This window comes from Vollenhovia emeryi, unplaced genomic scaffold (genome assembly GCF_000949405.1).
Source record: "Vollenhovia emeryi isolate VEMERY1.0 unplaced genomic scaffold, V.emery_V1.0 DF939185.1, whole genome shotgun sequence".
Classification (NCBI taxonomy): Eukaryota; Metazoa; Arthropoda; class Insecta; order Hymenoptera; family Formicidae; genus Vollenhovia; species Vollenhovia emeryi.
In genome coordinates, this window is record NW_011967181.1 from 1,146,292 (window position 1) to 1,160,945 (window position 14,654).

Below are 14,654 nucleotides of genomic sequence, written 5' to 3' on the forward strand. Positions count from 1 at the left end.
AGGAGAGAGAGAGGGAGAGCGAAACTCTCATTTTAATTTCGCACTTTTTCACGCGATTGCCCGCGTACTTGCCACCCTCCTCGTCGGGGCTTCCCCGAAAAAGTAAACGGGGGGAAGGGGAGAAAAGGTATGCATCGGAGGACGAAGGAGGGAAAGAGAAGGGTAAGGAAAAATGCGTATGCTAATGCAGCACGGCAGCGTTTACTAACGGCGCTACATGGGACTATAGTACCCGATACCGCGAGACAATGAGCGCGAGAGAGAGAGGAGGGGGGGGAGAGAACGAGAGAGAGAGGGACGGTTAGAAAGGGGAAGGATAGGGGGTAAGGGGAGCAGAGAGGAGAACGGAGAAGAAGAACGCGCGAGAGAGAGAGGGAAGCTGCGGCGGGCGGCAGAGGAACGATAGGGAGAAAGAGGGCGAGAGGGAGAAAGAGAGAGATAGAGTGAGAGGGGGACGCGATGCGGGGAGGAGGAGTGTGGGTTACAGGAGCGTGAGAGTGTTGTTGCAAAGGCCGACAGGTCAGCGGATCACCCGGAACTCGCGCTTAGACTCCGCTGAGTTTGAACGCGCGCCGGCCGATCTTGCCTTCTTGCATCGCTTCGCTTCGCTTTGCTTTGCGCTCGCCTCGCCTCTCCTCTCCTCTCCTCTCTCTTGCGAGTCTCTCTCGTTGTTGGTACCCACCGGGATACCACCGGCGTTCCCCGCCGTCTCTCCCTGTGTCTACGAGAAGCTCTTACAGCCGGGTTACCCGGCTGACTCCCGCAACCGAATAGAAATTCTCCTTTGCGCGGATCGTTTGAGCGGGTCACCAGCCGATTACGTTCGACGAGACGAGGCGAGACCGAAAGTGGATTTTCGAAATTTGGCAAATATCTCGGATTAGAGCACTTAATCGATAACGCAAGAGCAACCCAGGAATCTTTGATTAATAACGGACGCTTTCCGTACAGAAATTAAATTGTGAATCAAGCGGCAACATTTTGCGTCTTTTGTTTTGCTCCCGTTTCATTGAGATAAACCAATACCAAAATTCCAAAATACACACGGAGGTTCAATCATTCTCAATTCCGGGGAATTTTAAATAAGATTTTTCAATTCTACTCAACAGTTTTTCAATCATTTTTCTCTTTCTCTCCCATGGAGCAATCCTTATTGAAATTAATAGTAAATTTTCTCACGTGGCATTATTGAGATGATTTTCCAAAAATTCTTCATTTAAGGCATAATTTCAATGATTTCGTGATTTTAGTCTCTTGCGCACATCTTTTTAAAGTAACAAAAGAGGCAGATTATTGTTAACAACGATCGTAAGATTCGTAAGATTATTAAATTTGTTACTTGTGCCTCGTTTTTAATCGAGAGTACTCTTAAGGCTTAGAGCATCTTTTTACGTTTGATGGGAACTTATTAATAATCCTTAGGCAACAGTAATATCAATTTGGCGTGTTTGATGGTCTGTACAATGCATCCCGATCATTACGTACGGCATAGCACGCCGAGTACCAGTGCGCTCGCTGAAATATCAGAGTACAGACGCGGGGAATTGCATGGCACGAGCGCTTGCCGGCATTGAAGTCTCGGGTCGATGGATGGGAATTACTGTAAAGATATAGTAATCGCGATACGCCGATGGACTCGCTTTATCACCGTTCTTTATTTTATGGTAACAAGTTGTAACTCGGTGTGACGCGACGCACGTATCGAATCGCGATTTCTCCGCTGTTAAACGGCAAGTAAGCCGAACCTTTGAATAACTTGACGATTCTCGAAAAAATAGTTATCCCGAAATTGCTATCAAGTTGATGTCCAACGTAAATATTTAACCGACTGTCTTTGTTAATTATTATCTATCTAGTAAACGTTTCAACATTTAATCAAAAACTTTTTCTTACAACAGATATTAAAAAGTAAAAAAAAAAGTGAAATATTTAACGGGTGGCTATTAGTATTCCAACGTTTTTCCATTGCGACTTAGAACTTTGAGAGACTCTCGGCAATAAATATTTCGCGCGTCGCTTCCGACATTACAAGTCGAATCTCATAACAACTACTTTTTTCGTATAAAAACTTGCCGAGCAAAGGGACTTCGCTCGCGTAAGAACTTGAGGACGCGTAAGAAGGGAGAGAGCTTTAAGATTTAAAGACGCGAACAAGCTCGCCGTACCTTGCTGAAAGTAGTTGGCTTTTCGCAGGAACACGCAGACCAAGGCCATAAGCTGCAGCTGGGAAAGCCTCTGGCGTGTCGAGGGCGGTAATGGCAGTAAGTCACGTAGATTCGCGATTTCGGCGTTTATCAGGTCCCTTCGAAGTTTGCTGGCGCCTTTCGTAGACTTGCTCGCATCTATCCTTCAAGCACACGCTGATGTTACCGTCAAGTGCCGCGGCACGCGTGTGTGACACGTGCATTCGTCCCGGTATCGCGACAGATCGCTGGTGGCCACCCACTGTCCACTTCAACATCCCGAAAATCGTGTGCATCTCGTACTTCAGCGAGGATTGCCCCGAGTCCTCCGGGACGCCCGCCCGTGTGCGTCTCGGCGGCGAGCGTTCGCGCGAGGGTGCGCTCACCCCTGAATCGGCGCGAGGATCGGCGATCGGTTCTCCAATCAATCTCTCGCGATTATCGTCATTTTTACTAGGTTTCATCCAGCCGGAGAGTAACGCAGAGGACTTCGGAGTGAGACTTAACACGACGCATCGCGTCGTGCATTCAGAGGAGTCGGTAGTTCTCGCCGAAGTACGGGGTGACAATTTCAGCGACGACGACGACGACGACGACGACGACGACGACGGGGAGGACGCTGGGGACGGCCGTAACTTACCGATTGAACATATTTCGGTGGCCAGGAAGACATCAGTGGTCGGTCACTGGTGGACAACGAGCGGGAGGACATCCGGGTCGGCAGGTTCTCGCGAAACTGCGGCTACGATCTAACATCCGGGTCATAACGCGCAACTACACTGAACACGTGGATGGACTGGCGGAGGCTGGTTCTCCTACCACCACCAACGTCGCCGCCACCTCCTCCTCCTCCTTCTTCTTTTTCACCTCCTCCTCCATCTCTCCTCCTCCACCGCCATCACCTCCTCTTCATCCACCTACTACTTCGTCTTCTTCCTTCGTCCTCGTCTTGCTTTCGCTCGCGGTACCGCGAGGTCTTTCCTCCTCCTCCTCCTCCTCCTCCTCCGCGCTGGTTAATCCCTCGGTCTCGCTTTCACATTCGCTCGCCGTATTCGCTCGCTCGCTCTCAGGTCACGATCGAGAGCGCGGAGTCTGGTACCTCTACCACCGCCAGCATCGTCGCCACCACCTCCGCTACCGGTTGCACGGTCTCTCTTTTCTGCATGCGGTTTCTGCACGGGCCTCGCGACCGTCGCTTAGCTCGGCTTGAGAAATTTTCGGAAACTATTATGCAACACGCTAACCGCGGTTCACATTTTGCTCGACTTAAGGCCAGTTGTTCCAATCTCTTGGTAAGTTGACTGATAGTTAAATCATATACACGTCTTTGTTTTTCCTTCAAATTAGACAAAGATAGACATATAATTTAACTATTAGTTAGTTTACCAAGAGATTGGAAAAACCGGCTCTTACGAAAGGACAAACGGAAACGTCGGCCGCGCGCCGTAGTTAAAAAACTGCAAATTGCAAAATAACAAACATGTACGTAAAATTGCGAAAAGAATTAAAGACATTTATGTTTTATTCGTTTTGTATCACAATTTTATACTTGATGCAAAAGAGGGAGATGGAGAAAGTTTATTAGAAAAAAACACCCGACTTAATTATATGTGGATATTATGGTATGAATATTTTGCAATTTAGAGAAAAATTTGCATTTACCGGAAATGTTGCGATTATAACAGTCGCGAAAGTGTAGATAAGTTTTGACGTCGAATATCGTACACGGAAGTGTATAATTTGATTTAAACTCGAGGGGGGCCGCCGGTCATTGCACTGCATCGTGCTGGAAGTCGCCGAGCACCCCCTGGTTTAAATACCGTTGGAACTTTGTCGGCGTAAATCCTCGCGCTCTCTCCTCTCATATCGATTATCAGAGTCCTGAAAGAATCGCAAATGCACTGTATCTTTGTGATTTTCGTTATTACATCAACATTTTCGCTCACGAAGGGAATAACAAGTGATGGGAAATGGTGTAAAGGAGGTGTTTACCTCGTTTTTCCCGAGAATCAATCTTTATTTCAAGTGCCTCGGTAAAATGTTGCGGTGTCGCGAGTGAGAAAAATCAATGCGATCGCGTCCAGACGGCCGCGATCGATTCGTAATACGTCTATTACAATCCATTAAAAATTTCCTGTCCCCTTCTGCCGACAAAATGGCCGACGCGACGCTCGAAAGATTCGTGACGTCAATTCCCTATCCGACGGCCAATCGGAGGACGGAATCGTTTCGCGACGACTACAGCTGAGCACAACTATGAAACGAACAAGGACAGCAAATCTTTGTTGCATGGACGTAGGAATACCTGGACAGAGCACATCGTGAAAATCGAGAATCTCAGAAACTGGAAAAGTACCAGGAGAACATGATGAGCAAAGAGGTGGCACTGTTTGAAATTTCACGAATTGGAATTCCGAGAATTTCAAACTTGAAATCGCGAAAATCGGGATTTTAAAAACTGATAAAGTATTAGGACAACATGATCAGGAAAGAGGTGGCACTATTTGAATTTCCAAAGAATTGGAATCCCGAGAATTAAAAACTTTAAATCGCAAAAATCGAGAATCCTGAAAACTGACAAAGTATCAGGAGAACATGATCGGCGAAGAGGTGGCACTGTCTAAAGTTCCAAGAGTTTTTCAGCATTTCCGAGAATTGAAATTCCGAGAATTACAAACTTTTATTCTCGTTCGGTGTTTGTTCGTAAATGTATATCCACCTCGCGCTCGCCAACGACCCTATTGGACGAGCCGCGCCATCCAAAACTCCCGCCAATCGGTTCGCCGGACAGCCATCGCGCCATGAGAACGCGATCGCGACGGTACGCGGTGGCGGCGCGGCGATCGAGCGAAGGTGAGCGCGCGTACGTGTATGTGTGCTCATGCACTCGGATGGCGTGGCCGTACGATTCGCTTGAGCTGCGTGTCTCTGAGAGGTTGTAGACACCCGACCTAGACGAGAAATGACGGCGCACGATCAAATGCGAGCCATGCTCGACCAGTTAATGGGCACAGGACGAAATGGTACATAACGTGATTCCGCGTCCGTCGTCGTTACGGCGGCACGCGGTCCGCGAGAAGTGAGTGCGGCGGTGACCGAAAGTGCGGGGGGCCCCGAATCGGAGAGTAGAGAGCGCGGCCATACTTGTGTTAACAATGTAGCAACCCTGCGGTCAAGCCGCCGCTACGTATGCTTCCAAGTGCTTCTCTTCTCCTTCTGTCTTTTACGGGAGAAAGGAAAAGAAAAATACTTGGAAACATTTGAAACGGCAGCCTGACCGCAGGCCCCAACCCCCTCGTGCACTCGAGGACGAACCTCCGAATAATTCTTCGTTTGCTTGTTCGCAGGTGAAAATAACAAATTTCAAGTGAAATACTCCGACTCGAAAGTCTGCAAGAGTTTTTTGCTGGCCTGCTGCCCCCATGAAATTCTCTCGTCGACGGTGAGTATAATATTCCGCGATGCAGCGAATTCAAACGAATGACACACCGTTGGCACTATGCGCAGAGAATAAAATTAATGCACCCTGTATGTACACACACACGCACACACACACACACACACACAAACACACACACACAAACACACACACACATACACGTACATGAACATACACGCATACCGGGTTTTGTCGATATTCAATTCCGATGCAAAGGGAGAAAGTAAAGGGATAGAGTTGTTCTTTTATCTCCCCTCGCATTCATTTGGCCATTTCGTAAATTCTGTTTATGCTGATTGCACCACCTATTGCTCAATCTGCTCTCCTAGTCGATACATTATCTGTTCGATTGACGATATGGGTTCTCGAAACGGATTATCGTTGTCACTTCGCTCCTTCGCACCTTTAATTTTCCAATCAACCTCTCGACACGCGGCATTTACGGGACGCTGGTCGGTATCGAGTCCGGAGCCATGCGTCAGCCTCATTGTTGGCTAAAATAAAATCAGTATACGATGGTGTGAACACGAAGAGAGACAATTCCACTGAGATTTTTCTTTTTTTTACCAATTTTGTTCTGCGACTTGGTTTTTAATACATTTAAATTGATCGTCGAACACGTATGTCTTTAGATATCTCTCAGCGGAATCTCTCGGTAAAAACAATTTTACCGTGTCGTTGGTATTGCATTAACAGATATTACAAATAGCAGAGTCATTATTGAGTACAGCGTAATGGAATCGTGTGATCACAATTCTCCTACAATGCCTGTAACGCACACAATTGAATATTCAATTAATTTTTACATATGCATACTCACACTCAACCGTAATGGTCACCAGACAGTCTGTGTGCACGAATACAAATGGTATTGCTGCTCCGAAGGAGCATAAATGTGAAACTAATTGTACTCTCTCTAATTTTTGGAGTAAAAATACTACAGCGAAGTGAAATATTCCCTCTATTGGAGTGAATATTTATTCCAACAGAGCGAATATCATTCATTGTAGGTCCACTCCGTCATGCGTTTCGTTTTGCGTCAATCTCTTCTGCGTATCCGACCTTGTTCTGGGCAGACCAATGAGAGAAGAGTTGTATGTGCGGTAGTGTGGCTAGATCGAGCATTGAACAATGAGGGTAGAGGTTCACGTAGAAAAGGACAAACTCTGTTTTGTGTTATTTCGTTCTTTCTCGTTCGCATGCGAACTTCGAGAGAACGAAATAACACAAAACAAAGTTTCCCCCTTTCTACGTGAACCTCTGCTCCCACTGCTCAAATAAAGACAAACGCTCGGTCTAGCTCGAGGGGGAAACCGCTGAGGGCACCGTGGTGCACAGCTTTGCGACATTACTAGGCATTTTTTGGACATTAGTTTGGGCATTGTAAAGATAAAATAAGATTAAACAAAATAAATAAGATAAAATGAGATAAGATAACGTAATGTCCACTGGGCATTAGTGGGCATTGGTATACAAGATTTTGGTAAGCGGTTTTTCCCCGGGTCTAGATATATTATATCTATGGGACCGACAGAGAGTGGACCCAGAGAACATGCATGTCTAAAAGACATCTTTAAGACATGCATGTTCTATGGGGACCTACTAGTTATGTTTTCACTCCAAAAACTTTAGAGAGTAAGCTAAGCGGGCAGACTTACGTATAGAATAATAAAATGAGATTATCTCTCGGGGGCACAAAGCCGCCTTTTTCCGTCTTAACAGAATTTCGAATTTAACACGCGGCCCTTTGCCGTACGTTTTATTATACAATCTGATTGCAAAGAACTTGAAGTACGCTCGCCCACGATTGCCACGTTACCTCTCCACGGGCTGTTTGCCGCTGCCCACCGTGTCAGATCCGTTTCAACGGTGTAAAGGGCGATAAATTGATAATGGAAGGTCGCGTCGGTATTCCGCTTTACTGCCACGGTCGTAAACTCGTGTGCACACTGACCTGTTTAGCGCCGTGCCGTGCGCACACGTTACACAATTAGAAACGTCGTTTCGCATTGCACAAAGGTATACAGTCGAGTAGAGGAATGTACGTAGAATACCGAGATTAGCCGTCGCGAATGTAGAAGCTGAAGAGCATTTTGTTTCATTTTTTTTTCCTTTTTCTTTCACGAGTCATCACTCGCCCGTAGAACTTGGACGAATTTTACGGAGAATAGATCCGTACACAACGGGACGAACGTTTACTTGATTCGTTCTTAGCGCTTGTTCCTCTTCACCTGTGCCAATCGGTGTGCTCAGTTCATCACACGTAGGCGTTAAGTGTCCGTAGAACGTAAGAATCCGCCCTTTGTAGGACCTAACATGCGAACTTAAATAAGGGATAAGCGCCGGAGGGGAAGCGTTTCGCCCTACTTACCCGATTACACGATACCGCAGGAATTGATTGCGATCGATTCACCGTCGAAGTGCAACACGAGGCAGGCGTTTTAATCGCACACCCATACGTTCCCGTTCGACACCTAAGGATGATATTGTGGCTCGTCCGAGTGAGTAGATAGAGGGACGGAAACCGTCGTATCGAGATCCTTTGTGGACTCGGGTGTCATTTCTACTCTCTAAAAGTCACTCAGTGGATTATTAAAGATCACAAAGAGTATATAAGAATACGGTAAAAATTCCTAGTGAAATCGTGTGAAAATCATAAAATGCTCGCGTAACTCCTCCACTCGGATGAGCCACAAGCAGGATCGTCATTAGGTGTAGAAAGGCAACACGCGGATCCTCGGGACTCGGAACAGCCAATGCATCTTGGCGCTGCAGGACCCGGAAATTATGGGAGCGCGAGAGAATATCGCACGCCCACGTTCATTCCACGTTCTTCTGCCAGGCCGCGGAAAGCAGCCTTGCCTGTTCTCTTCCCCGGGAACGCGTTGCGGATCCGTGTAGGGTAGAACCGGGGCTGTTTCGCTCGGTGAAAGAAAAACAGTCGGCTGAAGAGTTTTCCAGGCGAAAAGCCAGAGAGCCCCTGCCCGCCTTGAAAGGTTTTCGTCTGATTTTTGTTCTGTAACTGAGCGAAATAGGGTAAGGTGACCAAATTTGGGTCAGATACCAAACGCGGATAAAGAATTTGACGAGTCGCTGATGACATTTTGAAGTAATTCACTTAAATTTTGCTCTTTTATATATTTACAACTTTATGCTGTATTGTCGATGTCATAAGAGGCATCGACGTGCTTTTACGTCGCTCATTAGCGACTCGTCAAATTATTGATCCGCATTTGGTATCTGAGCCCAATCTGGTCGCCTTACCCTAGAGTCCTGCTCTAGACCATGTACACATCTAGCATGTACCGAGAATACTGCAATCCCCATCGCAGTGACGTCGGGTGACTGTGGTGACTTGAGATGAAGACGCAATCGCACGTCCTGCATATATGCGGTCGATCGAGCAACACATTTATCCGTTACGGCATACACGGTTGATACATAGGCCAACTGTAACTATAAATTCTCTGAGCACTGCTACGCGCATTTCAGTGTCGCCTTGTGCGAATTGGTCACACAGGGGTGTTTGCTATCTCGTGTTCTCCTACACGTGGCTGCCTGAGCCGCCCCTCATCGGGTTTCTCGGTGTGCCTCGACTTTACAACAAGATCGATGTTCCGATATATGTGCCTCATCGCCGACTGGAATAATAACGTCAAGCTATTTCTATTATAAGTTCATTATAGTCTGCGTGACAGACATTTTAAAAGTTTCGCCCCACTATGCGCCCCCTTCCCCCTTTCTCTCCCTGTTTCTGTGTCTATCTCTCTGTCTCTCAGGCAGCTACTAACGTAGGAAAGTTTCTTTACACGGGAAATGCCAGCGCTCGCTCTAAGCGAGCAGTTGCTTTTCAATCTTTAGTCGGTCAACACTCAATGTCATCAGCGGGTATCGGAATTTGTTTTACATAAGTAGCCGCGCCTCTTGCATCCCGTCGCTGGCACGACTGTTGCCGAAGGCTCTCGAAAAGGCCGGGGGGGTTACAAAGTTTTCTTATCGGATTTACAGAACAATCGCCCTTATCACAGAAGTGGGTAAGAGGAGTCCGAAGTTGGCAATTAATTCCATCTCTCGGGTGGAATTTATTATCCCTGCATATAATTTACTTTCTTTTCTCCCGGCATGAACGGTGTTATTCATTTCTGCGTCCCTCGCGCTCTCTCCTCGAGGATTTTAATTAGATTCCCGGGTATATAGCTACATAGCTCGAGTAAGGATGATGTAAATGGAATGTACTTCATTCCGTTCTCGGTACCGCTTTTATTCTCGATCGGCCTAGATTGTATTCAGATTCACATCCCGGATAAAGTGCAATTCCGGTGGAACTGACAAATATAAAGCAGTCGCTCGGATGCTAGCAACTCTACTTTTTAACGTATAAATAAATTTCAACCGACTTGACGCTTTTAGAACGTAACAGTGTACACAATTAGAAAGTACAATTATACGAATAGAATGTAACCATTTGTACGCGGAATACAGATCATTTAGATCGGATCGGATCGTGTTGTCGTCGCGATGTACCTACAACGAGGGGGAAACCGCCGAGGGCATTGTGGTGTACAGATTTGCGGTGTTCCTGGGCATTCTTTTGGGCATTAGGCCATGCTGGGACATTCTACAGGTAAAATAAGATATAAGATAAAGTAATCCCCACTGGGTATTAGTGGGCATTGGTGTACAAGATTTTGGTCAGCGGTTTCCCCCTCGACCTGCAACGTGAGGACACATTGAAACTTAACGGCGGGAGACAGCAAACACTCCTGAGGATCTCGCGATACGGTTGCCACAAGCGGGAAATTAAGTGCCACTGAAAGATACCGAAAGCAAACCGATGGCAGAAAGAGATATTTAAACGAGAGAGAGAAACAAAAAACGTAACGAAAAATACTAACGGCAATCGCTCGAACGAGAAGTATGCTGGTATGCAGATCCACTAATGTCAACGTAACTACAGTTCTATTTCCAGAGTCTCTGGAAAAAGCAATTCCAATCAGATCCATTGTACAATATTGTTGCGAGTATTGTCCGCTCATATGTCCGTGTTGTACTTGTCACTCTCACACGCGCGTTACTGTAAGTACTGAAAACGAGAAGAGGACGTACGTATTACACCTACAATTTGATTTACCTTTACCATAATTCAAGTGCTAGATATACATATATATATGCATATCTATATCTATATATATCTATATATATCTATTAATTCGACACGAGAGACGTGTAAAGGCGGGCGGTTTACCTCAGCCCCTCTACCGCTTTTTTTTCCGCATACGGTGGTGAGGCTGAGCGATATGCCGAAAGAATAAATTCCCAGATCCCCCCCGAAAAGGCCTGTAAACAGTGAGTCGGTGAGTAGCGTCATGCTGATTCATGAGACGATGTCTTAATGTCGCTTCTTACTAATAATGCCGTTTACGGCAGGTAGGAATGAGAAGTTTACTTTGAGAATGTGTGTTGAGAGAATATATATCATCCTGTGGAGGTATGGGTGCAGGAAATGAAGCAGTGATCTGTAAGTAAAAGAGTTTGCGAATTGCCAAGTACCATACGACGCGTTCGCTGTAGCTGTTTCGCTGTCTCTCCTCGCGCGAGAGTTTCGCATCTCAGGAGGGAAAGGGTGGGTGGGGGTGGATTCGCCCTTCTCGATGCCGGTCTAAGAGTTGAAAGAAAAACGAGGAAAAATAAATTTAACGCTCGTTTCGCTCGATCCTCTTCGTCGCAGTTGCCGCTGCGCGGGTCGGTTTAGACTTCGTGATCGGTGTGGAATGTAAATCTCTCGATTGCACGGGACGCGGACCTTAAGTACGATCGCGGCGATCAAGGAGACGTGGTTTTGGCGCGGTTCCTCGGGCTCGCGCGGTATTTATCAGATACCTTTGGCAATTTGCAACATCCAAACGTGTCTCGGCAAGAGAAAATATGAGTGGTGGCATGACGCAGAGAGACGTGTGATTAGGCGGATTAGTACAACAAGCGCCAGAGTTCCATTAGAAAAATTTCCTTCGACCATTGGATGTGTACGTATTGAATCCGTTTTTTTTTTCTAAAGAAAAAAATTCGTCTAGCAGCCAACGTAAGACACGATTCGTGCCGTACGTAAAATAGTATATTAAACCATTATAGGCTGTAAGTTCTCTTTCGTAGAAAAAGAATGAACATTATGAAACTTAAGGTGTGTGCTGATTATAGCTTCATTGCCATCGCATTCTCGTGTCAGGCGGAGAACTGTTGCCACCCTGTAAGTGAAAACAACAAACTATTTATCAATACAAACTGCATTTCTACTTTTATATGCGCGATACTAGATCGCTCGGCGATCTCGATCGCTTCGTTATTGTACGCTCTATCCTAGCCCGTGCAGGAAGACGAACTCGCGTTTCCGTGAGTTCACGTAAAGAGAAAATGAAAAGAACGAAAAAAAAAGATAAGAAAAAGATGAACCTATTGGACCGTCTTATCCTACGGATACAGGCGACATAAGCTCAGAATTTTTGTCGTATCATCTCTGTCTCTCTCCTAGATTATCGATTCGTGCTATTTTCCAGTCGCGGCACCGCGACCAAGTACGTTATATTCTTGTCAAGTAAGATGTATCTCGTAAATACGCAATGTTGGGAAGGGTCTCTAACTCGTATAACGCATAGAATCGATAAGGCCCGCGTGCGATCGGAGGGACCGTGAATCTAATCATGATTTGATTTGTAAATCGTAGCGCATGGACCTGGGAGAATGCCCCCAGATTCACGACTTGGCCCTACGGGCCGACTACGAGGCGGCGCAAAAGAAGAAAGATCACTTCTATGACATTGATGTGAGTATTAATCTTATCGCATTGAACTTGCAGTTGTCCTCGCAATAGATTCGCCTGCCGATAAGTGTTTTTCTTTTTTCAATTGAACGAAGTTCCTTGACAATTTGCATTCGGCGATTTGCGACAAGTTCTAGAATTTCTATTGAGATTCTGACGCGTCTTTCTCGAATTTCCAGGCGATGGAGCACCTCCAGAACTTCATCGCCGACTGCGACCGCCGTACAGAGCAAGCCAAGCAGCGACTGGCGGAGACGCAGGAGGAACTGAGCGCAGAGGTGGCGGCGAAGGCGAACAACGTCCACGTGCTCGCCGAGGAGATCGGTAAGAAACTAGCCAAGGCCGAGCAGCTCGGCGAGGAGGGCTTTGTCGAGGAGTCGATGAAGCTGATGGGCGAGATCGACGAGCTGCGCAAAAAGAAGAACGAAGCGGAACAGGAGTATCGAAACAGCATGCCGGCGTCGAGTTATCAGCAGCAGAAGCTGAGAGTGTGCGAAGTTTGCAGCGCGTATCTCGGCATACACGACAATGACAGACGACTGGCGGATCACTTTGGTGGGAAGCTGCATCTCGGCTTTATCAAAATCCGCGAGAAACTCGCCGAGCTTCAAAAGACCGTCGAGGAGAGGCGTAAGGAGAAGCGCGAGTCTCTGATGGACAGAAGACGGGACAGAGACAGGGAGGACCGTGACAAAGACCGGGATAGGGACAGGAACCGCGGAGGATTGGGCTACAGGGACCGCGACCGCGACAGAGATCGCGACCGCGACCGTGACCGCGATCGAGACCGTGACCGTGATCGCGATCGCGACCGTGACCGCGAGCGTGATCGCGATCGTGATCGTGACCGCGATCGCGAGCGTGATCGGGACCGGGAACGCAGGGACGGCGGCAGGAGAAAGTCACGATCTCGCAGTCGCAGTCGTGGAAGAAGGTTTGTGGATTTCACATTTCTAATCGTAGATGATTGAACGATGAGTGGTCAATCATTTTCGCGTTCCTCTTTCAAATTTGAGCGAATTGAAGCTCGTAAAATTCAGCTGAGTGCGGACGTGTCTATTGTCTCACGTTTCCGATATGTTTCAGATCAAAACGTTCCCGCAGTGGCAGCCACAGCCGTCGATCTCGTTCTCGTCGCAGTGGATCTAACGACCGTAAGAGATAAGAGACAAGATGTATAAGGACTATGCTCAATGGTTTCTTTTCCTCCTTCACACGCGCACTCCCGTGTATAATGTACAACACCAAATGCCGTGCGCACAAGACATTTGCGCTGATCGTCCGTAGCAAATGCGATACCCCATTCTGACATAATCTTTGTACATTACTTGTCACCTAATCGATATGTTAACGCGATATACTATTTATGCCGAAGCTATTCCTATTGAGACATGTCTTAAATTTCATTTAGATCTTATTCTCTATGTAATCTAGTTTGTCTTTTACAAATAGTTTTAATCTACTGTAAATAAGAGTAGCTTAAGTACAACTTGTATTAGCAGTTGTTACATGTTTATCATATTTGAACATATATAATAATAAATAGTAGGAGCATCAATAATGCGCTCAGCGTTATGTCATTTGTCCAAAATACATCGGATTAAGTCTAATATTCGCCATTAAATTATTAACTTTCAACCACAAGGTGGCAAGACTCTTGATACGAATTTCTTTCATGTTATTTGTGGTCTTGATGCTTGATAGGACGTTATTTAGAAAAGAACATTTTACAGTGGTGAATATGTGAAATTTGCGAGTGTCAAGAGGGCTTAGCGATTGAAACATTTGGCTGTAATATCGAATTAGGACGATAAAGTATCACAATGATTCTCGCGTTAATTACTACTAATACGATCATCGGCATTATTGGTAATCACATCGTTTGATTAACAATAAAAGAATATATATACTGCATACGCATCGACGAAATACTATTAAAAATTATCAAACCTGGGCAAATAACGGCCCGGAGAAGAATATTGATATTATCGACTACAGATGCAAACTTTTCAATTGCTATAAATTTATTATACTTATTATTGTACACAAGGGGATGCTGGAGCGGTTTGAAATTGTCGAAAAAAAAATTTTTACTATTTAAAACGCATGGATTAATATACATATAATAAAGATAGCATGAAAAGTAAAAGAAGATGTCTAAGGTCTATACTCGCTGTACACAATGTATTCTTTTAGAGATAGACTCGAAATAATCTGA

General features: G+C 46.0%; 2 protein-coding genes across 6 annotated transcripts in view; one reads left to right on the forward strand and one right to left on the reverse strand.

Moving 5' to 3' along the window:
- LOC105562690 (neuronal PAS domain-containing protein 4) overlaps window positions 1-2,972 on the reverse strand; it is an 8,043-nt gene extending 5,071 nt beyond the window's left edge. For both annotated transcript variants that reach the window (XM_012013715.1, XM_012013714.1), the window contains exons 1-2: window positions 2,824-2,972; window positions 2,166-2,347 (exon numbers count right to left, since the gene is read on the reverse strand). In XM_012013715.1, the coding sequence (XP_011869105.1) occupies window positions 2,166-2,347; window positions 2,824-2,834 (193 nt within the window). In that variant the 5' untranslated portion in view covers window positions 2,835-2,972. The remainder of the gene's footprint in view (window positions 1-2,165; window positions 2,348-2,823) is intronic.
- A 2,055-nt stretch (window positions 2,973-5,027) lies between these two features.
- On the forward strand, window positions 5,028-13,997 carry LOC105562691 (putative RNA-binding protein Luc7-like 2). 4 transcript variants are annotated; one of them, XM_012013718.1, is made up of 6 exons: window positions 5,545-5,625; window positions 10,580-10,976; window positions 11,054-11,866; window positions 12,341-12,439; window positions 12,616-13,370; window positions 13,523-13,997. In XM_012013718.1, the coding sequence occupies exons 3-6, from the start codon at window positions 11,780-11,782 to the stop codon at window positions 13,599-13,601; spliced, it is 1,020 nt and encodes a 339-aa protein (XP_011869108.1). In that variant the 5' UTR covers window positions 5,545-5,625; window positions 10,580-10,976; window positions 11,054-11,779; the 3' UTR covers window positions 13,602-13,997. The 4 variants fall into 4 exon arrangements, with proteins under 4 accessions (XP_011869106.1, XP_011869108.1, XP_011869107.1 ...); XM_012013716.1 differs by lacking the exons at window positions 10,580-10,976; window positions 11,054-11,866 and adding an exon at window positions 5,028-5,206 and having other exon boundaries at window positions 5,531-5,625; XM_012013717.1 differs by having other exon boundaries at window positions 10,580-11,866.
- The last annotated feature ends 657 nt before the right edge of the window (window positions 13,998-14,654 follow it).

What these genes read in the sequence shown, in the direction of transcription:
- LOC105562691 (XM_012013716.1), top strand. Translation starts at nt 5,146, where the DNA reads ATGACGGCGCACGATCAAATGCGAGCCATGCTCGACCAGTTAATGGGC. An exon ending in AATGGGCACAGGACGAAATG is followed by an intron (nt 5,207 to 5,530) that starts GTACATAACGTG and finishes GCTTGTTCGCAG; the next exon opens with GTGAAAATAACAAATTTCAA. An exon ending in ATCACTTCTATGACATTGAT is followed by an intron (nt 12,440 to 12,615) that starts GTGAGTATTAAT and finishes TCGAATTTCCAG; the next exon opens with GCGATGGAGCACCTCCAGAA.